This window comes from Synchiropus splendidus, chromosome 17 (genome assembly GCF_027744825.2).
Source record: "Synchiropus splendidus isolate RoL2022-P1 chromosome 17, RoL_Sspl_1.0, whole genome shotgun sequence".
In the NCBI taxonomy this organism is placed as follows: domain Eukaryota; kingdom Metazoa; phylum Chordata; class Actinopteri; order Syngnathiformes; family Callionymidae; genus Synchiropus; species Synchiropus splendidus.
Genome location: NC_071350.1, coordinates 17,704,186 through 17,730,643, shown reverse-complemented (window position 1 = coordinate 17,730,643; position 26,458 = coordinate 17,704,186). Strand labels below are relative to the sequence as shown.

Here is a 26,458-nt window from a genome sequence, read left to right as displayed (position 1 = left end):
CACTAATGCCGATGTTCCTCAACGAGAGGAATACAAAAGGTCAAAATAATACAGATTTACAATGGTGAGGTATGTATGTAAAGAGCATGTTGTTATGTACAATGACCAGAAATAAACTGCTACGTTTCCTGGCAAGTTGTCAAAGTGTGACACAACCAGACGCGTAACTGTACAAATCGATAAAGTCAGCTTAAGATCTTACTCTTACTGTTGCATGGAGGCTGAGCTGGTGCTCTTCTGGGGCGAAATGCTGAGAGTCTGATATCAGCGGCACATTAAACACAAATATGGTGTCATGATCTCCACTGACGTCATGCATCAAACGTCCTTTTACACAAAACCCTGAATCTTGTTTGCCATGTGGACAACACACTTGCCGCTACAATCACCAGCAGCTGATCTCTATTTACATGATGACAAAAGATGGAGACTTTTTTGACGTCTTTTCAAAGACAGAGCCTCATTTCCATCGTGTACCAGTAATGCTTATTGTTATATACAGCACAAACGTACAGATAAAGCTGTGTATTTACATGAATGTTGCCTCAAATGTGCATTTTTTAACTACATTTTCCAGCCAAACATTTCTAAACATAACAATTCTACTCTCACTATACCTATGCTTTGTCAGGAAAAGAGAAAAGGTGTATATATATATATATATATATATATATATATATATAAACCAAAAATTTTATCAAACTTTAAAGAGAATGAATTTTTTAATGCTATAAACGTGATTGTTTTTTCCAAGATTTTGAACAATGCAAACTATATATATATATAAAACTTATATATATATATATATATATATATATAAAACTTGTGTTATACTTGAGGTTCATTGATTTCTTGAAAACTATGTTCCACTTTGGGGTCTGAGTCTGGGCCTTCACCACGACCGCTGTCCTCGGTGCACCATCACCCAGACACCCACTTGCTTGTCGTGGCCTTCACTTTCTGGGGAAACACTTGAGGCCCTGCGGCATGGTCGAAGTTAAAATCCAGCATCCCCCCATCCATCAGAGTGTCATGAAGGACACTCTCCATGTCGCACTCCAGCATCTCAATCGACATGTTGTCCAGGTCGCTGGGCAGTCGCTCCAGGCGCTGGCCGCCGTGGTGAGGGGCACAAAGTTCTCTGTAGTTACCGCAGCTAACGTACCCCGCCGTGACATCATCAGCGTGAGCAGCGTGACCATGGGACACAAGCATGCATGTCCTCGGGCTGGTCATTTGAGGAGGGGCCCCTGAAAGACGACTCAGACTGGTCAGGGGGATCATGTAGCAGCTATTCAAGTCTCGTGAGGTTGAGGGACCCTGGTTATGAATAGCTGGAGGATTTGAGTGAGGAACTTGGTGACTCTGCACAGGGCTTAGACTGCTGTAGTGGGGCGCTGGAGAAAAACCCTGACTAATCTGTGGCCCCTGAAAGGGAGTCAAGTCCCCGCCGTCTGCATTTGAAGTTTCCTCAAGGAGCCCGGGAGAGCCTGCGTACTGGCTGTCGAAGGCGTAGCTGCGCTTGGCCTCTGGAAGGCTCTTCATCCTCATCTGGCTGTACATGTGTTTACGGTAGTCCGGCTCCGTGTGCTGGGTCAGGCCCGGAGGGCTGTAGGGATTAGCCTGCAGCACGGCTGCCGTTGTGGAATGTGAGAAGCTGGAGGTCAGCAGGTCAATGGACGGCACCATGTCCATGTTGTCCAGCTGCTCGTCCAGCTCAGACGGTAAAGGGGACCAGCGGCTGCTCAGAGTGCTGGCGTCCGAGCTCTTCCGCGTCCGGAATGAGTTCCAGCTCTCCGAGTCCTCGTTGCTCTGCGAGCTCGGGCTGCCCAGCCAGTTAGGATGCTGGAGACTAGGGCTCTCTGCCTCTTCTTCCACCTCCTCCTGAAAGGCCACCTGCAAAAACAAAAGCAGTTAAGGCGCCCTGCAGGTCCGGTCAAGACGCTTCCAAGCGTCACCTTCTTCTTGGTGGCCCGGCCTCTGCTCTTGGCAAACTTGGCGCTGTTGTCCATGGAGACGGCTCTGCGACGGGGAGACTTCCCGCTTTTACCGCCCTCTGGGTTCAACATCCACCAGGAACTCTTCCCCGTTCCCTCATTCTGGATGCGCACGAAGCGGCTGTGAAGGGAAAGGTTGTGTCGGATGGAGTTCTGGAAGAGATTTGACAAGGTCACAAACATCTGCAACAAGTATCAGCTTGCCACCAGTTTAAATCAAATTCAGATCCCGGTTTGGATCGGATGACGCTGGTATCTTGTCTTCAAGCAGCAGAATTTGGGGGTGAAACAGGTCTCGTCGTGCAGAGCATCTCGGGGTCCCAGAGGAGGCCCGGGCTTGACGATAAGGGAATCCCCATGTGAGCGTGGAAGCCTGCAGTTACTGAGGCCAGATGTTGCCAACCACAGCTCACCAGGGAGCAGCGGAGTGTGGAGAAACCCCACCTACAGGCGACTGAGTGAAGTCATAGATCCTCTCAGACAGAAAGAAATAACCTTCATGTCCATGTTTTCTTCCTCAGATTGAACATGACTGAAGGTCTTCCATCATCACGCTCAAATACATTCAACAGGCAAAATACTGGGACCACTACTGCGGCTACAACTTCGACTGGTGTTGCTGTCACCAGTACTAGACTCACACAACAGCGTCTGCTACTACTGCAGCTGTAAATATAACTACGACAGGGTGTACTACATCTGCTCTCACTGACACTTCTTCAAATATCAGCACCACTAGCATTAACACATTTGCAGATACGCCTACAAGAGCTTTTATTGCATTACTCTTACTACTCCCACCACAAATACTACAATTACTTCTGCTACTCCTGCGGCTTCTGATACACCAACATATGATACTGCATCTAACGCTACTTTGTGTCTCATCAATAATTCTACTACTAATGCTGTAATTACTTTTGCTACTACAAGTACTACAACTTGTACAACTACATTTAGTACTCCATCTATCACCACCACTAATACTAGTACTTAACCTACTGATATTTCAACAACTGTTACTATAACAACTGCTACTATTACTAGTGTCATGTATTATTATTACAGCTTTTGCTCTACTAGCTGCTAGTAGTACTACTTAAACGTAGCACCCACCATTACTACTACTAGTGTAAACTCCTATCAATAATACTTCTAGGGCTAATCCAGGATTCCACAACAATTCCAACTTTTACTGGAACTACTTCAACAATGGTAACTAACACTTTTTGTTGTTTTTACCACAACTACCTTTGCAACTGTCACTGCTACTAATTCACAACTACTACAATTAACATACTTACTGCTGTAACTTCACTTCTCATACAAACTGCAACAAGTACATGTACTACTACTGCCACTTTTACTGAAGCCACTTCTGTATCGATTGCTACTCGTATTACTCAACAAATACCAGTACTTTTTCTACCACTGGTATTCATTTTCAGACAGCTACAGTTCGACTTCTACAGCTAAGTACTTCTTCGCCACCAGTCTTCTTCACATATTTCAGCAACAGCAGCGACTTGCAATATGGTAATAGTTGTCGACAATAAACAGTTTTATTAGTCTGAAGCCTGGAGACCGGTGTGATCACCGCATCTGCTGTGGAACAGTACTGCGTTTGCACGTGAGGGAAGACGTGATATCAGGACACAGAAGCAGCACATCAAGTGCGCGGCAGAGGCCTCTGACAGAATGAGTTATTGAGCTGGAGAGAAAGAGAAAGAGAGGGGGGTTACAGAGTTCGGAGCCGGAGCAGGGAGGGTGACGATGTTGTTGCCGTGAGAATGTGGGTCAGCGAGTTCACCGTGAGCCGAACATGAGACCCGACATGCAAACAGGTTGGATGGAGCTCAGGGGCCAGATGAAAAGCATCAGACGTGACATGCGTCTGCTCACCGACTCACCCAAACACCCCGACCCACCCTCTCGCCACTTTCTTTCACTGACTTTTAAATAAGGCTTCCTGTTGAGGGGGCGCGGGGGTGCGGGGGACCCCACAAATACTCCGCGGACTCATCAACGCCAAACCAGCACTATAAATGCTGGCGATATGCAAATGTCCACAGCTGCTGATTAAGAAGCACAATAGATCAGGGACCGCATGGCTGGCCCCTGTGAAGAGGTTTTCTCTTTTGGGGTCCGGGATAATCCTTGTCTCAGACAGTCTCACCTCAGCTCAAAGAGGACAAAAGACATCCCCTGCCTCACAAATTCAGGACCTTCTTTCTCAAACACATTAGTGCTCTTAAAGACCGACCCAAGGTGACCCATATGTCTCATTGAAGCCAGGATTTATTGTTCCGGGCCCTCGATGCTCCTCAAGGAATTTGTGATTTCAATGAAATGTATCGCAACAGGGATCTGGCTGGAATTTGCCAGTAAAGAAATTATTGAATTCAAATGTCACCTAAAATAAACCTCTGCTTCGCTGTCATTGGCTGCAGGTGATGTATGGGTGAATTTAATAGGAATAAATGGGGGACTTTTAAAGACAAAAAGGGAGATTTTGTCAGTGTGATGTGAGAAGAATGAGACTGAACCTGCTCATGCTTCAGAGTCCTGTTTTCACAGAGACTAAATTCATCATCCTCATCTCCGTGCTCAGTTTCGATTTGCGCTTCTCCATCCTGTCTGAAGATGCACGATTATTTCCTCTTTTAAGCACAAATCACTTCATATTTAATTCCATTACTGGCACTCTGAATCAGCCTTCCTTTCTTCTTTGTTTCTTTTTTTTTTTTTACAAAGAAATGGTAATCTTTCTGGGAAATGCTGAAGCAGAAACTCACCTAGCTCTTAAACAAGGCCAATTAGAAACTAATTTTTGAACTACCCATCTCAATTGAAGCTCCAGCAGGCCACATCAACTGACCCAGACTCGGCCCACAAACCTTGCTTTTGACATAGGTTCTCCATAAAATGTATGAGATTTTGGAATCGCCCATTTTAAAATCTAAATAAAGGACATCTTAAGTCAAATGTTTGGAGTAAGAAGTTCACCCTCACAATCAAGTCTGTTTCTCAGCCGCATCCTTGGAGACCTGTCAGTTAAAAACTCGAGTTCTATATCTAAGACAGACTCTCTCGAATCTGACTCCTCCTCCTGGACTTCACGGCTCTCTGACGGACACAGCTGCCGCGTCTTGTGCAGTGACGCATGGGACTCGCAGCAACGGTAGCAGGACACGTAAACAAACAAAGTGGAGCAGTTAGCACAGGTGCAGCCCCCCAGATGATGGCCTCACTTGCTATTGATCACACGCAACAGCAGACACCACCACAGACAGGACAGAAGAAACGCCCAGGAGACCAACAACTGAGGCGACCATCTCTGCGTACACCTGCTATTGACGTGCTTCTGCTCGGCGCATGATCTTCGGACAGCGTGAAAAAGAACTTGAGACAAGCTAGAGAAACATCAGCTGGTATCAGAAGATCAAGACGTTTGCCCATCAATAGCATCCTTGCTTGTTCATGATCTCCTCCACACCAAGTTGGCCTAACAACAGACGAGCTAGTATCCTTGAACTATTGCAAGTAAAGCCAGATGACTGAACTCCTGAGCTAAATTCTACCAGATAAAATATCGGAATAGATTTTCCGTGGTACTGAAGGGGCAACGCTGGGGGTGTTGTGCTACCATAGGTTGTGTGGCTTTTTATAAGGGTGCTGCTCACATGGCGCACTTTATGTGTGCATTCATCTCCGTTTTCTTGGCAGGGTGGGCCCGGTCCTCGCAAGGGCAGATGATGATGCCTGTGATACTCGCTCCGATGGCAGAACCATTGAGTCCAAAACCAAAACACTAGCCAGAAACAACTGGTCTTTAGATGAAGAGGAATCACCCTGAGAGAGTGAACATCTTGCCCCAGACTACCCTGAACACCCACCATCTACCATTCCAGAACCCACCGAACACAATCCTTGTCTTCTTAGCTACAGATAATAGCTGGAGCCCTGTTCCTCCTCAGCAGATGGCTATTATGCAGACGCCTACATACCACAGATTCTCAGGACTTACACATGTGGAGACAGAAAACTGTATTTGTGTGTTGTCCTAAAGACCACCAGTCAGCTGACTGCACCCCTCGAGCCACAGTCACACCCAGGAGACTTAGAGCTTTGCCTTCTTCAGAGGTCTGCTACTTAAAGCTCAGCGGGCCTCTTAAGTTCCCAGGCAGACCTCTCCCTTTTAACCTTGTGATCCCCACATAAATACCTGACAGCGACTCTGTTTTTACCCTTCTGGTATCTGCTGACAACTGAATGCTGTAAGTCACTGAAGGTTTGCTTGTCCTCGGTCTTCCAGGTCAACGGTGAAACTATTATATAAGGATTAGCAGACCCTGGTGGAGCCTAGAGAGTCAAATGCTCCAAGCTAGAGTGGAGACAGAGGCTGCATCCTCACGGAGACACGTCGTTTCCTGTCTCATTTTTTCACTGATCCGTAAATTTCAAACTCTTTCAAGCATCTATGAATCCACTGAAAGTGATGTAGTACCATCCCAGTTCTGTGGGCGGTGTTTCAAAGCTCTTGCAGGAAATGAAGAAGAAGCTAGAGGCTAAGCTAACAGTAGAATAGAACGAGTCACACTTGACTACACGTCGATGGTTGCTGAGCACTTCTCTGTAGTCCGCTGTACAGGCTTTTAGCTAAGGAGGCACCCTACGCTGAACAACAGTTTTTATTTATTTATTTATTTTAAAATTTCCAATAACTAGTGCGCATATCGTGTCATAATGGTAGCGAAAATGCTCTATCTCGCTGGTCATTTTGCTGAATTAGATTGAAATTCGACGTTTCTTATGCCTTCGTGGCATTTATTTTCGGGCGAAATCTCACAAGTCACAAGTCGTATTTGATTGGTCGATACAGCTTGCAAGAGCGCTGGGATACTGGGGATATTTTCATCCAGAGAAATTAAAATGTAGTATTTGACGCTGGAATAAGGAGAATTAAAGAGACAAACAGTTCCTTAATTCTCCCCTCAAAATGCAGGACATGGAGTTTCAGAGGGCTGAAATATCAAGATTTCCCAAGGGGGCGGGATGGTGGGTTAAAATCTGGACACTCTGTCTCCAAATGCTTGCAAAAACTCTGCAATCTACTGTTGGACGAGTTGGAAATACTGGGAGTCGGACAGGTGAAGCTGTGTGTGTGTATTATTGTGTTATTATAGTTAAAGAGGGACAGTGAGATGGAAGGGAAGGGCTGGGTAGGACTGTATGGCGATCCTGACCCTGGAAGTCATCTCCACTTTGAACATAGCGGGATTTGACAGCCCTTAACAAGTACCAGAATGTTTACCAATACTGCAACCAAAACACGTTGCAGTATCAGAAACATCTTTCATAACCATTGATCATCATGAGAGCTGCTACAATCCGAGTTGACTTATGCGGCAGAAAGCCAGCGTCAGAGTCAGTCTACTTCAGAGAGCAGGAACTGGTGGCCCCAGTCACTGAGAACTTCTCTGCCAGGAAACACTGGAGAGAAGGTTTTGAAGAGATCCCAATCTTGAAAGGACTGTGTCATCCTGCTGTCCACCCAGCGTGAAGTCCCTGCCTCCGCCCCTTTATCTGTCATTACAATCACCCATGTGGACCTCACAGGTCAGCACAGCAGCCAGCGAGCGACACAAATCATTTCATGTTATTTCGCTCGGTGCAGGGAGAACGTGACGCACAAGAAAAACACAGCCCGTCCACTCTTATCAGTCCCGCTCCTTCTGTAACGTTGGCCGGGCGGGACTGTTAACACATGGCTCTGTTTTCCATCCAGCAGGGCAGGAAATGCATCATAGTGGGGGGAGGGAGGGGTGTGGGGAGCGGCAGTTTTGTAAAACAGGAAAGTGCGTAAATAACTTAGTCACCGGTTCCATGGCACAGTTGGTCTGCCACCACTTCTGCAGTTCTGATCATAAAAGATCATCTTTTAGCATCTCACTAGCGCTACTTTTAGCTTCGCTATATCGAAAGATAAGCAAAAGCCACACTGCGAATCTTATCGGTAGCTCAGATTAAAAATATGGTGCGATGTTTTAGAAGATGTTTACAGTCAAATAAAAACCAGCCAAGACACGTAAACTAGTGTGAATAGTCTGCGTTAGTTGGTGGTGGTGCATCGCTAATAGCAGTGTAAAAAACTATTGATACACTCAAATATCGTGATGCTTGCGTAATTGCACTTTATTGTCTTTTTTTTAAGTCGTATATATCATATATTATATACAAGTAACATCCAATTTACGACCTGCTCAACTGACGTCCACCCATACTTACAACCACGGCCAGCAGATGCTTATTTTTTTATTCAATGTCTGGCACCGCAGCACGTAGCAGTCCAGCATCACGTACGACAGTAACAGCAGCACAGTATCCCAGCATCACACTCTCACACAGCCATCTACCACTAGAGTCCCACCTATAACCCTCACGTCAGTTATTTTGAACGCCATTCGACTTACGTCCAATCCGACTTACGACCGGTTGGTCGGAACCGAACCGATGCGACTTGTGTCATATACAAGTAAGCTAGGACGTTACTTGTATATGATATACATAAACATAGTTGGTTATAATGCCTCATTTTTTATGTGTTCAATGCTAATGTTTTCTTTTTTATTTTGTTGAGTATATTGAGTTATTTTGTTGCTTAAGGGAGCGACGCATTCTTCTGTTGGGAGTGTGAAATTTAACTGAAGGTCTACGTGACAACAATAAACTTGTTTTCATGCACATCAACTTGTACTGCATTATTTGATTTCCCACCTTAAAGTGATGGGTCTAGTTACAACAGTATCGCAAGATATCGCAATCCATCGTATCACAACTCCAGTATCGGGATGCAGATCGTATCACAAGATACCTGCCGATACACAGCCCTACTCTCTAACGTGCCTGCCCTAAGTTGAAGGTGCCTCCAGCTAAAAGCTTGGCAGTGGCCTATAAACAAAGGGGAACCCGCTACGTGAGCTAAGCTAAAAGGATCTAGTGGCTGTAACAGGATGTGACACCATTAGAGGATGTGACAATGGCTACATTCAGAGCAGCGTTTGTCCCGACCAGTCACACCCTCCGACACCTGACTGGTGAAACTGTGGTCTTCTTTCAGACCGCTGATATCATGGCTTCCTTGCTGGTGAACAATGAGCTTCAAATAGATCTTTAATACTTAACATACGTCTTCATCTCATGAGTGCTTGGAGGGAAATCTCACCTCTCAGTTACTGAAAAGACTCTTGACCTTCTGAGTCTGACAGAAACTTGATTGATTCACAGCTCATAATAAAACAGGTCACAGAGTTCCTCATTGCAGCAACACACCATTACAGGTCTGTGGACATCTGGTGGCGAGAATGCAGATTGCAATTCCATGATACATGGGATTACAGCTCAACGAATTCCACCACTGACCTGGTGGATTTTTGGTATTTCCTGTTCTATGTTCCGCAACTTCTTCAATCCAGTCTGTCATTTTCTTCAACTCTTTCACCCCTTTTCACCTTTCTTTCTGAGCGAAGCATGAGGAGGAAGTGACGGCGTAGAAAGCAACATTCCCTTTCTCCGAGTCAGAGCATCCGCAGAGGAAACTCGAGCGGACAAGGCCACACAGATACGAGTCCGGAGCTCAGGAATGAAGGATGTCTGACGTGGTTCCAAGCCCCCTTCCCCTTTGCTCGCGGTGTCAGACACTGATTGAGATGTTTGTGTGGCCTCCTGTTATTGTCGAGGAAGCTGTGACCCACCAGGCGACTGTAGGCACTGTGGGTCTCAGCGGCTAACTTTGGGGAGTCAAGTCACGATGAGAGTGGGGGGAACAACCCTTCAAAAATAAAGCCTTTCCTGAAATTACATTGAATAATGAACTGTAACTAGTAACTGATTCGATTGTTGCATTCATTTTCACCTGCTCATACAAGCTCAGGTCGCAGGGGCAGCAGTGGCTGACAGAGGCCAAGATCTCCCTCTGTTCGGACCTGATCCGAAGTCATCCTGATCCAACACTCTTCCCTTGATGCAGAGGAGAGGAGGTTCTATTTTGAGTCTCTCCAAGATGGCCGAGTCAGAGAAGATTCATTTAGGCCACTTGTATCTGTGGTGGGGACGTGGATTGACTCGAGAGCTCCAGCTTTTGGCTCAGCTCTTTCTTGCCTTGCAACAACAGGACTGAAGCATCAAGAAAAATCTGCGTTGCTCCGGTTTCCTCCCACATTCCAAAAATGTATAAAAGTCAACTGGCACTAAATTGTTGGAAGGTGACTGAAGTGAGTGGTTGTCTCGCACATATGTTGTGAGATGGGAAAAAGAAGGACGAACAGAACGATGCCAAGTCTAGCACCATGACATGGGAGTCATTTGGTTCCTCAGGTGATGCGCCCACTCACCTTCCATCCCGCAGAGCTGTTGCTGTCTCCTTTATCCTTGAAGAAAGGCACGCTCTTCACCATCCAGTCATAGATCTGTGACAGAGTCAGTCTCTTCTCGGGTGAGCTTTCTATCGCCCTGGTGATCAGGTCCGCGTAAGACAGGTTCCCCCAGGCGTTTCTTCTGGCCGAGCTGCTCTTCCTCTGAGCGGCTGCACCTGGAGGAGGCACCTGCTGCGGCGCCTGGACCTCCGGCTGCTGGTGATAGACGCTGTCCGCAGGGTGGGAATCCGTGCCGGCGCGCTCCTCCTCCAGTAACCCGAGGCTGAACTCGGGCTGCCCACCCGGCTCCGGCGCCGCTGGCGGTGCGGGCGAGGAAGTGCCGGAGGTGGCGGGGTCCTGGAGCTCCGGCCGGTGCAGCGGCCAAGTGCAAGAGCGCGGCCGAGAGAGAGGCTCGAAGTCCGGGTCGACTTCCACAGGTGGTCGCTCCGCCATGGGCGCCCTCTTACTCGCGCTTGGAAGAGAAGAACGTCGTATCCGTCAAGTCTGGAGTTAAAAGCAAAGCGTGATCTTGACGCACATCTTCCTGCACCCGCTGACTCCAAACTTGACATCGCTCAAGTGCGGTGATGCGTTCACGGACCTCCCACACGCTCAGTCTTTTTTTGAATCCTCTCTCAAAAATCGCACTTGCATAAAAAACGGACAGTTATGCATATCGTATTGAAATATGCGCGGAGTTCGAAAACAAAACACTAACAATTATTTACGAATACTTGATTCAGCTTGATTTACTCGGTTTAGTATCTTTTAATTGATGTGGACCTGTCAATATCTTAAAATTCAAACTTTGCGCGGGTTTATTTTTCTTTGTTTACTGTTCAATATTTGTTAAATTCGGTGCTTTCGTTTTGATTAGTTGTTTAGATCCATACATTCATTACGCTTTCAACAGCACGGCACCGCTGGCCAGCAAAATAATTCACCTTTTATGCTGCATTATTTAATGCAGTGTTAATTCAAAATGCACCAAAAAACATGACAAATAATTCGTTTTGTTACGAGTCATACCATTAGAGGGCTTTATGGTAAAATGACCCCCCTAGAAACCAATAAAAACCGAAATTTTCTTTTGGCCCCACAAGATAATTTCAATGAATTGATTGGTTTTCATTAATTTAATTTATATAGCTTATTTTTCGCATTATTTGAAGAAACTTAAATCGTCAAGTTTTGAAAATCGCTTGAGCAGCAAGGACACAAAACGCTGCCGGTAGCACCATCTAGTGGAGACTTTGTACAAGCTGCTGATAGTTCACAGAATAAAGGAAATTCCGCTGCCATAAGCTGTTGTTGTCGCCTCACAATAGCTCACAATAACATTCAGGGACTGGAAAAATAATTTATTGTAGTTTCAGACGCCCATTACTCTGAGGAAATGCAGCATTAGTGGACGTTTTCAGTCCAGTTGAGATTCATTTCTATAGTAAAAGATCCATGATCACAAACCAAGGTTGTGTTTTTACTACAGTATTCCACCAGTTTAATAAAGGTGCAGTAGTTCAGCCAAAATGCGTAGATGGACCAGCTTTTCTTATTCTTTTCTGCTTTCAAGCTAATTTTATCTAAAAAATGATTGAGTACATGTTTTGTTTTCTGTAACTGGGCATAGAAAGTTTGATCCATTTGTTGATGTAATCGGCATCAAACCTCCCATATGGCAGTCCAACTCTAATTGAGGAGCACGTCCGCCTCCTTCAGAATGTCCTGCTTCTGGTGGAAGTAGTCCCTGAACCAGGATATATGGTCCTTCTTCTGCGCCACAGTCAGATGTGGGTTTTTGGACAAACCCGCCACCACCAGCTCCATGAAGTGTCTGACCGGGCCGCGGGTGGGGAAACCTTCCTCCAGGTGCTTCTCCAGGAAGATATGCTCATGGAAGGGCACTTTTTTTTCTTCGTCAAGACCTGAAAGAACAGAAACAGCAGAGCTGGGTAACCAGGCGCAACAGCATCTTCAACACGAGTATAGAAGAGCGGAGCAACCCACCTGCTTCGTTGTCGATGGGGTACTGCCAGAGCTTCCCTTCCTTGGTCCACTGGATCATTTCCTCGAAGCCATTACGAGGCACTTGCGAAGACACCTGTGAAAGCTCATTGGCGAACTCCACCTCCCACAAGGTTGGGCGGCCTGAAGAGAAGGAATTTCAGAGAGCTGCTTGAATTCCATCTTCCCTTCATCATTGGATAACATGAACTGAGTCAACTCAAAGTGACACTGTGGAACAAAACCTACCGCCTACTGCCACATCAACCATCTTCTCCTTTTCTGGAGGAGAAAATATGTTCAGCCTCTTCCCGGAAAACAAGTTCCTCCTGAAGTGACACCCAAATAAACGTGTGTTTTTCAGCCTCATCATTTCTTACGATGAATGCTTACAGTTTCCGGACTCCCTCAAGGTCGTCTGGGATTTTTCTGTCTTGTGTGAATCCTTGGCCGTCGTCATCAAACAGGATCTGAGAGGACACTCCGGTCTTAAGCCGATTCGGCTCCTTCCCCACCCTCATGTGTGCAATTAGAAGCCTGTCAGAAATAACATCGCTTTATTAACCGATACATGACTGTCGAAGCGAAGAAGAAAAAACTGTTACCCCAAGTTGTCCGTGTTTCCTTTCTTCTGAGCTTTTGTGACGACTTCGTTCTGCCTGAGCTTGTGCAGCAGCTCCGACTCCGCCTGCTTCTGATCAGGGAGAGTTGAGGCGGCCGCAGATGCAGCCGCCACAAGCTTCGGATCCAGAGTCTCACTAAAAAAAACAAGAGTTAATAAGCATTAATTCATTATAAAAAGGCAGTCATAACTGAAACTATATGTGATAATACATAGCAGCCAATGTTGCGTAAAACTAGCACCAGTAGTTTTAGATTTTCCTCATGTTAAAGAAGCAACCAGATCCACTTCTCACCTCTGAGATGACGCCTCCACTGTGGCCCTCTGGAACATGCTGATGGTGCTCTCCATGTCAGGTGCCTTTGGCTTTCTCGAAAACACACTTTGCTGCTCTCGCAGTCGTCTCTTATTAGTCACCTCCACTTTCATGTTTCCTAGAAGAGCGATGAGATTCTCCTTCCCACTCTTGGCTGAGGTGATGGGCTGTTCCTGGGATTCCTTGCCATCTTTTTTCTCTTCAGCCACATTACTATTGCCGCCTCCACTGACAGCAGCGTCGCCGTCCTTCTTGTCACATAGGTGCCTTGTGCCTGTGCTGAGCCATTTTGATCCACATCCGTTTGTGACTCTAAATCAGGACCAAAACAAAGTTGGTACTTGCATTGTAAATATACCGTCTAACTATTCTGGAAGATCAATATCGAGCAATGTGAATACAACATAAGACATAAGTCAACACCATTCTAATCCAGATTTAATACAGTTATGTTCATCGCGTGAACTTTTATTCACGTGTAATGCATTTTGCTTGGAAAGCAGTTCATAAAACCGCATTTATTCATACCAAAATTAAATACTCGATTGAACAGATAGTATTTACATTGATGAAAGTCTTAATAATATCACACACGTTGTCGGGCAGTCAAACATTAACGAACATACTTACGTGTTGGCTAGATTTACGGTTCTTTCACATTTTGACGACGAAAGAAGAGACTCGCATACATTAACGGAGGACTGACGAGATCCCCGGACAAACAATCTGAGCATGATTGCTAAAATAATGTTTTTTGCATATGTCCTTCCACGCTCCGGACATGTACGAGTGCCGTGTTACATTAAATACCTCCCCTTGAACGTTAAAGCGGCAATGGTTCCGGTTTGACGTATCAACGCTTTTTAAACACAGAAACTTAGCTAAGAATGATGAATGATTCAGGTACATTCTGTTTCTGTAAAACACACACAAATACAAAACTGCAGGTTCTAATCAACAATTATTCAAATAAGTTCATAATCTTTCTCAAGATATTTTTCATTTTGTCTTGAAATAAATATGCAGTTGTTTAAAAAATGATCATGTAAGCTATTATTATTAGTGACTGTGCTTTTTATTTCGTATTTTCAAACATCTTTATCGCGGCCGCAGCAAGCTATGATATCGCGAGAAGATTTTTACTACGTCATTCAAAATGGCGACGGAACACAAGCGCTAACTCTGTAACGGACGTCTGAATGCACACAAATTTTGGCATTTACATCGGGATATGGCTGATTTAAACGAGAGATTGTCGTCTCGAAGTAACTGTTGCTGTGCACACTAGTAGTTTGCGCTGAATTTTCTACCACTCCTCGTTTAACTGGAGAAAGAAGAGCAGCATCAGGTAACATCGTTAGCATGAGCTACTTGACTAGCATCCAAGCTAACATATAGGCGCTTCAATTTTGAAATGTAAATCCATTTTGAGTCAGAATAGTGTGCTCAATCAGAGAGTGTTTATTTGGAACGCTAACCCTGGTATTATCATCTATTTTAATCGAGCGTGTGTTGTGTGCTGACTGCCGGCTGTCCCGTCAGTTGCTAACGCGCCCTCTGGTTTGTTTACGTTGAGTAGAATGGAACGTGATTCTTGACGTTGATAAGCCCCATTTCTTAGATCTCCTGGTCCTAGGCTTGCCTTCCTCAATATTACATTTGATTTAGCTTACTCATTTTGCCTTTTAGATTGCCACTTTAACAGTGGCATAAGAGACAGAAGTGACAATCGTGTGCTCTTGTTGTCGTACATTTCATATTCGTGCGTAGTGTAGTTCCATGAAAAGCCAAGGATATAATAGTTTTTATCTTTAAAATGATGCTGGATTAAATTAAATACGAATATTATGTGGGCCAACAACAAACCTTGCACCAAAGTCATAGAATAGATCATGACATTTATTGTCAAAGGAAATGTCATGTTGGTTGACATGTTTAGTCTATTTGAAGAAAACGGTGGGCAAAAGTTGATGTTGTGTCTTTTCTCTAGCCATGGCAGAGGAGCGACGGCAGAAGCCATGCTCGGTTGTCCTCCCTACAGAGTCCATGAAGGCCATGGCCGAGTCTGTGGGTGTGGGGCAGTTGCAGGAGGAAAGCTGTGTCGCTCTGAGTGAGGAAGTCAGCTACAGAATAAAAGAAATTACACAGGTAAGAATCACATACACCATTGTTTTTTGAGGGACCGTTGTGGGAAAGCTTCCTTCCATTACATCTTTGAATGTGTTTAATACTCCTTTGGTGTTGCTGTGGTAAATCGAGTGTAGCGTCATTGAGCTGTGTATTTCATCATTCAACCCCTCTCCTTGTTCTGTTCTGTGTAATTGCTGTACAATGATTTGATCTGCAGTGTTGTGCATTTCGCATTTTTGTAAAGTTATAAGTTTGAAGCCTGGGTAAATTCATTGGTTCTGGCACTGGTGCTATGTGCCAGAGTAAGGTGGTTACAGAGGAGACAACGCAGGAGTTTTCTAATGCTTAAAATGTATGTAAAAAAAAAAAACTAAACTAAATAAATGCTATACATGATTTCTGCGTCAAGGATTTTCCCATATTGACAGGGTTTCTGGTTAGGGACTTCTATTCAGTACCAATTTTGGGCACTTGGTGTCATCATTTGACTGTCAGCTATGCAATGCTCAGAATTCCACCACTTTTTATCCCTGCTTATTGCACGTACTCTGCAAGCCTGAAGTCATGTCTGGGCTGAGTTTTTTTCTTTCTTTCTTTCACACAGGACGCCCTGAAATTCATGCATCATGGAAAGAGACGTAAACTAACCACTAGTGACATAGATAATGCTCTCAAAATGAAAAACGTAGAGGTACGTACACTTACTGTCTTAAAGTTTCAAGTATAAAGGAGCTTGAAATGCTGTTCTGTGTGACACTCTTTTCCTTTTCATCTTTTTAAAAGATGATCACTGATAAACAGATCATATTTCTTCTCCCTTGCAGCCCCTTTATGGTTTCCAGTCTCAAGAATTTATCCCTTTTCGCTTTGCGAGTGGCGGCGGGAGAGAGCTTCACTTCTATGAAGAGAAAGAAGTGGATCTGAGTGACATTATTAACACGCCGCTTCCCAGAGTTCCACTAGACGTCTCTCTCAAGGGTCCGTTTTTCTGAACCGCTGCACTGAACCAGTCACTTCCCCTCACACCTGTCTCTCTGCTTACAGCTCATTGGTTAAGTATTGAAGGAATCCAACCATCTATTCCGGAGAATCCTCCACCTGGTGGGACCAGTCTTATCCACTGTTGTAATCACTATAACTGCGAATGGCGAATTGATGTCTCGATGTATTTCAGCGCCAAAGGAGCAGCAGAAGGCCGAGTCCACTGAGCCACTTAAAGTGGTGAAACCAGGCCAGGAAGAGGAAGTGAAGATTCAAGGCAAGAGCCAGGGGGCGACGGCTGCCGACGGCAAAGGTTGGCTTCATCATCAGCGCATGAGGCCTGATTCGTCTCTTCTTTACGTGAATCTGAATCCTGTTGCGATTTCCCTCTGCAGGAAAGGACAAGGGGCTGATCAGGCTGAAACCCCGCAGCACTCACGAGCTCTCTGTGGAGCAGCAGCTCTACTACAAAGAAATAACAGAAGCCTGCGTGGGCTCGTGTGAAGCCAAGAGAGCTGTAAGTGGCTTCCACACGAGCTGCGCCTGGGCGTCCTCCCTGCTAACACCTCTCCTCTTCACGTCTTCCACTCTGTCTGCATTACCTTTATAACGTGCCCCGCTTTGACACTGCGGCTTTACATGAACTGCTGCTGCCAGTTACATAACCTGACCCTATATGAAAAACAGTGAGAAGTGAATGATCCAGTCCGGGTGGTTTTGGATGAAGAGAATGCCACCAAGTGGCTTTTTGGACTCGTTTCAGTTACATAAGGAAACGCTTATACCGTCGAAACCTTCCCCGGGTGCCTTCCTGCGTCTCTGACAACAACCTCCTCCATTTGACCTTTTAATATCCGCAGACCAACATTTTCCCTTTTATTTTATGGCATATGCTTTTTAAATGAATCGTGCTTAAATGTATGCTTTAGTACTGCTTGATATAGTCGTCATGTTTGTATGTAGTCGCATGTGCTGTGACATCTTCATCTGACCCATTCTGTTTAGTAATAACCTTCAAATTATTGGTATTTTTTTAATTCAGGTGGTTCCAGATTAGGGCTGAACAATATGGGGAGGAAAAATCGTTCACATCAGTTGATATTGATGTTTATTTCTATATAAAATAAGTCTCTATATTTCCAATCTTTAATTTTCCCGTCACTCTTAAGTGACGCCTGAAGGAAATTCGATCTCGTCGCTGACAGGAAGCTGACATGTAAGGAGCGCTCGGGCATGTTCTCTCGATCCCACTCACCGTCTCACGCGCCCACAATCGAACCCCAAATTACACTGCAAATGAAACAAGGTGTGTAACTTGTAACTTCTCTCTCCTCAGGAAGCCCTGCAGAGCATCGCCACAGACCCTGGCTTGTACCAGATGCTTCCAAGATTCAGCACCTTCATATCTGAAGGGGTGAGCGACTCCTCTCTTGGACAGCATCTGTGCAGATATTAAGTCTCTGTCTTTGAAAAAGGTCCGTGTCAACGTGGTGCAGAACAACTTGGCGCTGCTGATCTACCTGATGCGGATGGTCAAAGCTCTCATGGACAATCCCACTCTCTATCTGGAGAAATACGTGAGTAGCTTGCTGGGACGTACACACATGCGCCGGGAAGTTTGACGTTTCCCCTCTGACTGCAGCTGCATGAGCTCATCCCAGCGGTGGTGACCTGCATCGTAAGCAAGCAGCTGTGTTTGAGGCCCGACGTGGACAACCACTGGGCCCTGCGGGACTTTGCCGCTCGCCTCATGGCACAGTGCTGCAAAACCTTCAGCACCACCACCAACAACATCCAGTCGCGCATCACAAAGACGTTCACAAAGGTGAGGCCAAGCAAGTGGAAAATTACCAGACACTTCAGCTTGATTCTGTGAAACCTCTGTCTCTTGCCCTGGGAATGTTTGTGAAGGACGGTGGGGCATCACCCGAAAATATCAATCCAGTTTCCAATCCTGATGCTCCAGGAACTTCCTGGATGTACCAACAAGTCTGTCTTGTTTTTATTCTCGCAGAGCTGGTTCGATGAGAAAACCCAGTGGACGACACGCTATGGCTGCATCGCAGGACTGGCCGAACTGGGACCTGATGTAAGTGCAGCCCGGCAGTGTCAGAGTGCTCAGCCCTATGCCTCAACTCCGCCCCCGTTCCCCCGCAGGTGATCAAGACGCTCATCCTTCCTCGGCTTACTGTAGAGGGCGCTCGCATCAAAGCGGTGATGGAAGGAGCCGTCATCTCCAACATCGACAAAATCGGAGCGGATCACGTTCAAAGCCTTTTGCTGGTGCGCGCAACAAGCAAGCAGAGCGGCAGGAGGCCGGTGTGTGTCAGCAACTCAGAGTCTTTGTTCCATCTCCTTCAGAAACACTGTGCCAGTGTCATCGCCAAGATTCGCTCTCAGCCTGACATTGTGGAGCAGTACCGGACCGATTACGGCTACCTGGGCCCCATGCTTTGCTCTCATGTGATCAAGGCCCGAACACAGGCGGCTCTGCAGGCGCAGCAGGTCAACAGAACCACTCTCACCATCACACAGGTACGTCCAACACGCACCACTCATTTGTTCCCGGTGAGCGCTTTCGTCACCCTGAGATGTTCCTCCTCCTCCTCCTCCCACCACCCAGCCACGTCCCACTCTGTCCGTCTCACAAAGTGGACTGAGCGGCTCCACGGGGCCCCGCACTCCCAGCATCATCAAGGTTCCCAGCTCGCTCACCCTGATGTCCCAGAGACCTGGAACCCCGTCCCAGCCGTCGCCTCCAGCCACCAAATACATCGTCATGGCAACCAGCGCCGGAGCAGCCACAACCCAGCAAGTACTTAAACACTTCGCTGTTTACAAGAGCATATTTCAGTGGCCTTCAGAGGGCTGCTCCAGATGGCTGGAAGCACAGAGCAGCAACGTGAATGAAAAGATTTCTGAAGATGATTCAACAGCTACACAAATGGGGAGATGCCGTGGTTACACAAGTCAGTCAATTGGAAACGGTTCGCGAGTGTTGCTTCACATTTCATGAGTCTGTGCTCTGGCTGCCACTGGCAGTGAGAGAGAGACCACCAGACTGCTCAGAGCTAAAAGCATCTGGACTTTACGCCTAGCAAGGTGAATGAGAGAAGTTCAGCAGTGACACTGTGACACATTGTAAATATGAAGAATGGAATCAGAATCGGCTTTATTGCCATGGTCAGTGGGGATCCCACCAACTAGGAAAGCGCTTTGGAATAAAGTGCTGTCAAAAAATAGAAAAAAAATATAATAAAATAACATAGATTGATCTTCTCAGTTTTCTGAGTCGCTCTCCATGCTGTAGACTGTAGCTGTGGTGAAGAGTTCTTCATTTGAAACGTCAGTCCTGGTTTCTGTTTCTGTTTTGTCGCAGCCCAGCATGTCGCCAGACCAACCCCTGTGAATGACCTTTTGGCTTCTGTAACTGTAGATGGTGACTCACAGCGTTGCAACATGATCTTACCATTTGTACAAGTAGCGCTGCTGTTCCTCGCGTCTCCAGCCGGACAAACCTGAAATGATCTGAGAGTCTTTCCCTCCGTCTGCAGGTGATCACCATCAACTCATCCCAGTCGGCCTCGCCAGTGACCAGCACGGTCCCCAGCGCCAGCTCCACCCTGCAGCCTCTGGTGAAGCTGGAGTCCGGCAGCGCCGCCCCCCGACCTCTGCAGAAATACATTGTGGTGTCCCTGCCCTCCTCCTCCTCCTCCATGGACAACAAGAGCTCCGCCGCTCCAGCTGCCATCTCCTCCGCGCAAATCGACGCAGGCATGAAGATGGATCGCTCCGAGTCTCCTGGCGCTAGCACGCAGTCGTCACACTGAACTTTTAACTTTCTTTTAATCGCACCCAGAGCTGAGGGGGAGATGCGTGAATGGGAAGAGAGACTGTAAATACTGGATGTCAACGGCCAATGAAAACCAGTCTGTGTAATCACCTGTTCATTCAAGGTTGTTGCTTTTTTTTATTCAAAAATAAATCAGATTTTGTATGAATTTTGATTTGCCTTGCTGAAGCCTTCACTCACGCCCGGCAGCCATCATCATACTTGTGTCACCGTGTCTCTGTCAGACGGGGCCTCCACCTTAAACATTGCTTTCATTGTTTCCCCAGCAGGTTTATGAGCCACTCCCACAACCCACCTCTCAATAGCTCTCTTCTTTAAATTCAAAGACCTGCGCAGGTGGGACACATGTGTCCTGTCGCCCACTCGAGAGGAATGAAGTACGACATTCGACCCGCCACCCGGGCGGACGTGTCGAACATATATGGCATGATCAAGGTGCATCTGGAGGCACTGAGGCTGGTTCTTCTGACTGGTGGTGTTAAGCAGTGGATGTGACTCGTTGGTGTGTTTCAGGAACTGGCCTGCCATGAGCACAAGGCTGAGCAGGTGAAGACTTCACTGGAAGGTAACCAACCGCCTCTGGTTTGACTTGAGCTCCACTGAAGAGAACGTGTGTGTGTCTTGGATGTTGGGAATTGGGATACTGCTTTTTTTTTTTTTTAATGTATATTTATAATATTTATATATTTTAACATTGTTTTCTGTTTTTGTTTGATTATTGTGTATGATTGATTATGTTTATTGAATTAAGAACATTTTATAACATAGCATTTTAATATTTGACACAGCTCTTTGCTGCATATGTTTTTTCCCATCCTTTAATCTCATGTCATCTCCTGGATGTTTTGGTGATCACATCACATCACATTCTATAATGCGATGAAGCTGCAAGTCAAACCTGCACCCTGTGATTAAAAACCTGTCTTGCCTGTGTCAGTTATTTAAGTTATATACATATAGACAGACAGACAGACAGGCAGGCAGACAGATAGATAGATAGATCGATAGATAGATTTAAATTTATTTGACGTCTCATGATTAATTCCCATCATATTTCAGACCTGGAGCGTCATGGTTTCTGCCAGAACCCCGTCTTCCACTGTCTGGTCGCAGAAGTTCCTGATGAGCGCCGAGAAGGTCACCAAAACCCCTTCATCCCTCATGAGGAAAACAGATCTCTAGACCATATTTCATTACTTTTCCAGAAGCCAAAACAGCCGGATACGCCCTCTATTATTACACGTACAGCACGTGGTCGGGCCCGTCGCTGTACCTGGAGGACCTGTACGTGAAACCAGACTACAGAGGTAATGATGCAGCACTCAGAGCCTGCGAGCAGCTGCAGCCACTTCAGTCTTCTGACTCTCTTTCAGGGATGGGCATCGGCAAGCAGCTGCTGGCAAACGTTGCCAAAGTAAGCATCCACTTCTCTTTGTTTTTACGCCTTTGCGTGAAAGCCGCGGCTCATCCTGATGTGGTGTGAGCAGGTGGGGAGGGACAACAGCTGCGTGCATCTGCAGCTGACGGTCTCTGAGGGCAACGCTTCAGCACGAGCCTTCTATGATGCCAACGGAGGGCAGGACCTGACGGGGAAGGAAGGATGGCACATGATTCGGTTCAGCAGGGAGGACTTTAAGAATCTGGCGAGTGAAGCCATGTGACTCAAATCCAGTTGGGTTCCTCTTCATCTCCACCACGAGCCGAGCGTTGCTCTGCAAACCTGCTGAGCATCTTAGCTGTTTCCTGCAGGACAACTGAGGCCTTGAGAAGAAACTTCTCTTTTAAACCAAAGCTTTAGATAGAGAGAAAAAACACCTTTGTATCTTATATTTACATGTCCTACCAAGTTATGTAGGACATATAAATACTATTTTCCTCTTGTTCTCTGTTATTAAAGGAACTAAATGTAATAAATGTCATGAGTCTTTTTCGCAGTAAATAATGTCTGTAATGTTGTGAACCGGTAGGATTCAGCAGCGCTGTGATTGGTCAGGATTGTGCATTCCCTGGAGACTCGAACACTTCCTCCACTCATATCCAATGGCTGCCTCAGATTCAGCCCGCGCGACTTTAAATCTGACCAATGAGCACCGCCCTAGCTTGGCAGCCTCTTTATAAAGCGGCTGCTGTGCACTCCTGACTTTCATTGATCGCTTGCTGACGCCATGGCGAGAACCAAGCAGACCGCTCGTAAATCCACCGGTGGAAAAGCTCCCAGGAAGCAGCTGGCGACCAAAGCCGCTCGCAAGAGCGCGCCAGCCACCGGAGGAGTGAAGAAGCCTCACCGCTACAGGCCCGGTACCGTGGCTCTGAGAGAGATCCGCCGCTACCAGAAGTCCACCGAGCTGCTCATCCGCAAGCTGCCCTTCCAGCGTCTGGTGCGCGAGATCGCTCAGGACTTCAAGACCGACCTGCGCTTCCAGAGCTCCGCCGTCATGGCTCTGCAGGAGTCCAGCGAGGCCTATCTGGTCGGCCTCTTCGAGGACACCAACCTGTGCGCCATCCACGCCAAGAGGGTCACCATCATGCCCAAAGACATCCAGCTGGCCCGCCGCATCCGCGGAGAGAGGGCGTAGACATCTCCCGCACCGCAACGGCTCTTTTCAGAGCCACACACTCCTTCTGATCGAGCTTCCCAAATATCACTTGTCATGAAGCTGCGTATCATAAAACGCGTCATAAACATGAAAACGTAAGGTCGTAAGCAATGTCTTCTACTGTGACATAAACAGCCGCTTACAGTAAATAAATCCTCACGCATATAGCAGTATGAGTGAGTATGAGAAGCTTATGTCGTGTTGGACTCCAATAAGAGGAACAGATTCTACAAAAGGACACAGTACAATATTTCATGTTGATCTGTCGAATGTTTTGTAGTTACTATAAATGAATGCAAGAAACCTCCATAAAGCAGGAATTCCTTCACAAGTCACGTGTGGTGAGGACTCGCGCCTCTGCTTGAGCTGGCACCGCCCATGATCTCAATTACGTCCGCGCGGCGTGTTCATATGGCAGCGCGAACAGCCCGGCAGCATCAGTTTCGTCTGTCTTGCTAACTGTTGAACAATGTCTGGCCGCGGGAAGGGAGGCAAAGGACTCGGAAAAGGAGGCGCCAAGCGTCACCGCAAGGTTCTCCGCGATAACATCCAGGGCATTACCAAGCCCGCCATCCGCCGTCTGGCTCGCCGTGGTGGAGTCAAGCGAATCTCCGGCCTCATCTACGAAGAGACCCGTGGTGTGCTCAAGGTCTTCTTGGAGAACGTCATCCGCGATGCCGTCACCTACACCGAGCACGCCAAGAGGAAGACCGTGACCGCCATGGATGTGGTCTATGCTCTCAAGAGGCAGGGCCGCACCCTGTACGGATTCGGTGGTTAAATTCACTCTGCGCTCTCAATTCAAACGGCTCTTTTCAGAGCCACCCAACTCTCATTAAAGCGCTATGTTCCTCTACATTATGGCAGAGTTGCCTCGGTGAAAACTGATAAAGCTGTTATTTGAATAATGTCGCATTCCCTGGTCAGTGTCTAGTTAAACCTCTCCCAACTCCAGTTAAACTCTCTCCCAGCTCTCAATAAATGTTCCCCTACATTATGGCAGAGTGGCCTCGGGGAAAACTCACCGATTGAATTGAGCATTGCGCACTGTCCACTATTTACGGTTCATGAAGATAGCTCTCACTAATATCATTATTACCTAAAGACACTATAGATTTTGTGGGTTAAGATTTCAAGTTTACTTTTGCTGTTTACTGCGGAAACGTTCGAACATTAAATGTGATTTTTCTTTATTGGAATTATGTCGTATTCTTATTATTTACAAGACCACACAAAATATATAAAGACGACAATGCTCCATGGTCAGGGTCTAAATGTGTGTCACGTTTCTCGTCAATAAACTCTTACGCTGAAGAACTGACGACATTTCCCGCCGTCTGATATTTGATGCGCGTAATACTGGGTCGTTTGAAGTCTTATCTAACATGGAACATGTGCAACCGTTGAAACAGCCGTTTCTTGTGTTGAGCCTTTTAGCCAATAGAAAATGAGCACTGGCATACAAAAATTTGCATGCCGTTCCACATATAAGAGGCGGTTCTCTGCCCTCCGACAGCAACTCGTTGAGAGTCGACCGCGATCATGCCTGAGCAAATGAAAGCAGCGAAGAAAGGCTCCAAGAAAGCCGTGTCGAAGGCCACCAAGACCGGCAAAAAGAAGAGGAAGACTAGGAAGCAGAGCTACGCCATCTACGTGTACAAGGTTCTGAAGCAGGTCCATCCGGACACCGGCATCTCCTCCAAGGCCATGAGCATCATGAACTCGTTCGTCAACGACATCTTCGAGCGCATCGCCGGAGAGGCTTCTCGCCTGGCGATGTACAACAAGCGCTCCACCATCAGCTCCAGGGAGATCCAGACGTCTGTCCGCCTGCTGCTCCCTGGAGAGCTGGCCAAGCACGCCGTGTCCGAGGGAACCAAGGCCGTCACCAAGTACACCAGCTCCAAGTAAATCGGTCCAAACGAAAACTAAAACGGTCCTTTTCAGGGCCACCCACACACCTGTGAAGAGTTCAGTTTCCTTTCTAGGTTGATATGACCCGCTCATGTCTGCGTGGCTCTTGATTGAAGAACTACCATCCCCTGAGATATGAGTATGAAAGTGTTTCCATCCAGGGAATTTTCTGCCATATCAACTGTATCACGGGCGGTGTTTGAATAGCAAAGTGACGACGGGAGGGGAATAATTTAGTCGAGATTCAACAAATTGAAACGGCTTAAAATCATCCTCTGTTGAATGTTTGTGCTTAATCCAAGAAACCACGTTATAAAATATAATTGTAACTGGAACTGAAATCGTTTGAGATCAAGAGAAAGGGGCGTGGATCCGAACCGCTCACGGAAGCGCGACGCATCAGCATTTCCTCATTTGTTGGACTGTACTGTACTGAATATTTGTTGTCTTTTATATAATAAAAACAGAACAGTCCACCAACCAAGATAACAATATCAGAAGATAGTTCAGAGCATTACTATGGCATGTCAGTCAACTGTTGATAATAAGAAATACGTTTATCAATCGCACCAGAACGAGTTAACTTCAGGACGAATTTAGATTGAACGTTGTTTGGCTCCGCCCAACGCATGAGCACTCGAGTGTCTGATTGGAGGAAAGAACTCAGGCAGCCCAGAGAGCGGAAGGTCCCGCTCACAGACAGTAGATCCGCCCTCACCGCAGACGATATATAACAGCATTCCGACAGATTAGTATTCATTTTCTGACTTTGACAGTTGAGAAGACTTTCAACATGAGTGGACGTGGGAAATCTGGGAAAGCCCGCGCTAAGGCCAAGACTCGCTCCTCCCGGGCTGGGCTCCAGTTCCCTGTCGGCAGAGTCCACAGGCTGCTGAGGAAGGGCTACTACGCCGAGCGAATCGGCGCCGGGGCTCCGGTCTACCTGGCCGCTGTGCTCGAGTATCTGACCGCTGAGATCCTGGAGCTGGCCGGAAACGCCGCCCGCGACAACAAGAAGACGAGGATCATCCCCCGCCACCTGCAGCTGGCTGTCCGCAACGACGAGGAGCTCAACAAGCTGCTGGGCAGAGTCACCATCGCGCAGGGCGGAGTGCTGCCCAACATCCAGGCGGTGCTGCTGCCCAAGAAGTCCGAGAAGCCCGGCAAGGCAAAGTAAAGGAGATCTGCCGACTTTTCACGCCAACGGCTCTTTTCAGAGCCACCCACCTCCAACTACAGAGCCTTCCTGAATTAGAGATTAATGTGAACCATGTTCAATTGAAGTTTCTGAAACGGAAGCGTTCATTGTTCTCCTTATTTTTTCTCACTATAGTGGGGCCGTTTTTAATCACCGTGACGTCTTTGAAGTGATCGGAAACGCGGCCACTGTGGCTTCACCACGCAAACACTAGGAGGCGCTAGCGCTCTGCTCTTATCTGCTTATTTTAACTTCAGTCATCCACCCAAGCGACGTTTCTGGGACTTGTGTGCAGCCTGTTACTTCAATAAACAGTGGTACGGTTAAACATAAACATCGGTCTGACGTTATCTGTGTGTTTTTCTAATTCATTTTCATGAAATGACAGAATAAACAGAAGTTAGTTTCGAGGGCGACAGGCTTGTAGGTGTG

General features: G+C 46.7%; 8 protein-coding genes across 9 annotated transcripts; 6 read left to right on the top strand and 2 right to left on the bottom strand.

The window, feature by feature from the left end:
- Nucleotides 1-834: 834 nt before the first annotated feature.
- On the bottom strand, nt 835-10,894 carry LOC128748691 (forkhead box protein O1-A-like). Its single transcript, XM_053847640.1, has 3 exons — nt 10,391-10,894; nt 1,959-2,150; nt 835-1,896 (listed from the first exon to the last, which is right to left on the bottom strand). The coding sequence occupies exons 1-3, from the start codon at nt 10,862-10,864 to the stop codon at nt 922-924; spliced, it is 1,641 nt and encodes a 546-aa protein (XP_053703615.1). The 5' UTR covers nt 10,865-10,894; the 3' UTR covers nt 835-921.
- Nucleotides 10,895-11,747: 853 nt separating this feature from the next.
- Nucleotides 11,748-14,150, bottom strand: mrps31 (mitochondrial ribosomal protein S31). The gene is made up of 7 exons (XM_053847642.1): nt 13,984-14,150; nt 13,333-13,665; nt 13,021-13,173; nt 12,809-12,952; nt 12,665-12,744; nt 12,419-12,559; nt 11,748-12,336 (listed from the first exon to the last, which is right to left on the bottom strand). The coding sequence occupies exons 1-7, from the start codon at nt 14,085-14,087 to the stop codon at nt 12,101-12,103; spliced, it is 1,191 nt and encodes a 396-aa protein (XP_053703617.1). The 5' UTR covers nt 14,088-14,150; the 3' UTR covers nt 11,748-12,100.
- A 367-nt stretch (nt 14,151-14,517) lies between these two features.
- On the top strand, nt 14,518-20,453 carry taf6 (TAF6 RNA polymerase II, TATA box binding protein (TBP)-associated factor). 2 transcript variants are annotated; one of them, XM_053847635.1, is made up of 15 exons: nt 14,518-14,701; nt 15,344-15,501; nt 16,088-16,174; nt 16,308-16,461; nt 16,528-16,584; nt 16,658-16,777; nt 16,860-16,981; nt 17,801-17,878; nt 17,940-18,041; nt 18,107-18,289; nt 18,479-18,553; nt 18,622-18,747; nt 18,826-18,999; nt 19,088-19,279; nt 20,019-20,453. In XM_053847635.1, exons 2-15 carry the CDS (start codon nt 15,346-15,348, stop codon nt 20,292-20,294), a joined length of 1,902 nt encoding a protein of 633 aa, XP_053703610.1. In that variant the 5' UTR covers nt 14,518-14,701; nt 15,344-15,345; the 3' UTR covers nt 20,295-20,453. The 2 variants fall into 2 exon arrangements, with proteins under 2 accessions (XP_053703610.1, XP_053703612.1); XM_053847637.1 differs by having other exon boundaries at nt 19,088-19,275; nt 20,019-20,168.
- Nucleotides 20,454-20,607: 154 nt separating this feature from the next.
- Nucleotides 20,608-22,208, top strand: LOC128748705 (thialysine N-epsilon-acetyltransferase-like). Its single transcript, XM_053847660.1, has 6 exons — nt 20,608-20,752; nt 20,831-20,882; nt 21,377-21,454; nt 21,523-21,624; nt 21,691-21,731; nt 21,805-22,208. Exons 1-6 carry the CDS (start codon nt 20,663-20,665, stop codon nt 21,976-21,978), a joined length of 537 nt encoding a protein of 178 aa, XP_053703635.1. The 5' UTR covers nt 20,608-20,662; the 3' UTR covers nt 21,979-22,208.
- A 268-nt stretch (nt 22,209-22,476) lies between these two features.
- On the top strand, nt 22,477-22,896 carry LOC128748713 (histone H3-like). The gene has a single exon (XM_053847668.1). It carries the CDS (start codon nt 22,483-22,485, stop codon nt 22,891-22,893), a length of 411 nt encoding a protein of 136 aa, XP_053703643.1. The 5' UTR covers nt 22,477-22,482; the 3' UTR covers nt 22,894-22,896.
- Nucleotides 22,897-23,365: 469 nt separating this feature from the next.
- On the top strand, nt 23,366-23,716 carry LOC128748712 (histone H4). Its single transcript, XM_053847667.1, has one exon. It carries the CDS (start codon nt 23,384-23,386, stop codon nt 23,693-23,695), a length of 312 nt encoding a protein of 103 aa, XP_053703642.1. The 5' UTR covers nt 23,366-23,383; the 3' UTR covers nt 23,696-23,716.
- Nucleotides 23,717-24,448: 732 nt separating this feature from the next.
- On the top strand, nt 24,449-25,184 carry LOC128748710 (histone H2B-like). The gene has a single exon (XM_053847665.1). The coding sequence runs from the start codon at nt 24,457-24,459 to the stop codon at nt 24,823-24,825; it is 369 nt and encodes a 122-aa protein (XP_053703640.1). The 5' UTR covers nt 24,449-24,456; the 3' UTR covers nt 24,826-25,184.
- Nucleotides 25,185-25,393: 209 nt separating this feature from the next.
- Nucleotides 25,394-26,360, top strand: LOC128748707 (histone H2A-like). The gene has a single exon (XM_053847661.1). It carries the CDS (start codon nt 25,622-25,624, stop codon nt 26,003-26,005), a length of 384 nt encoding a protein of 127 aa, XP_053703636.1. The 5' UTR covers nt 25,394-25,621; the 3' UTR covers nt 26,006-26,360.
- Nucleotides 26,361-26,458: the final 98 nt, after the last annotated feature.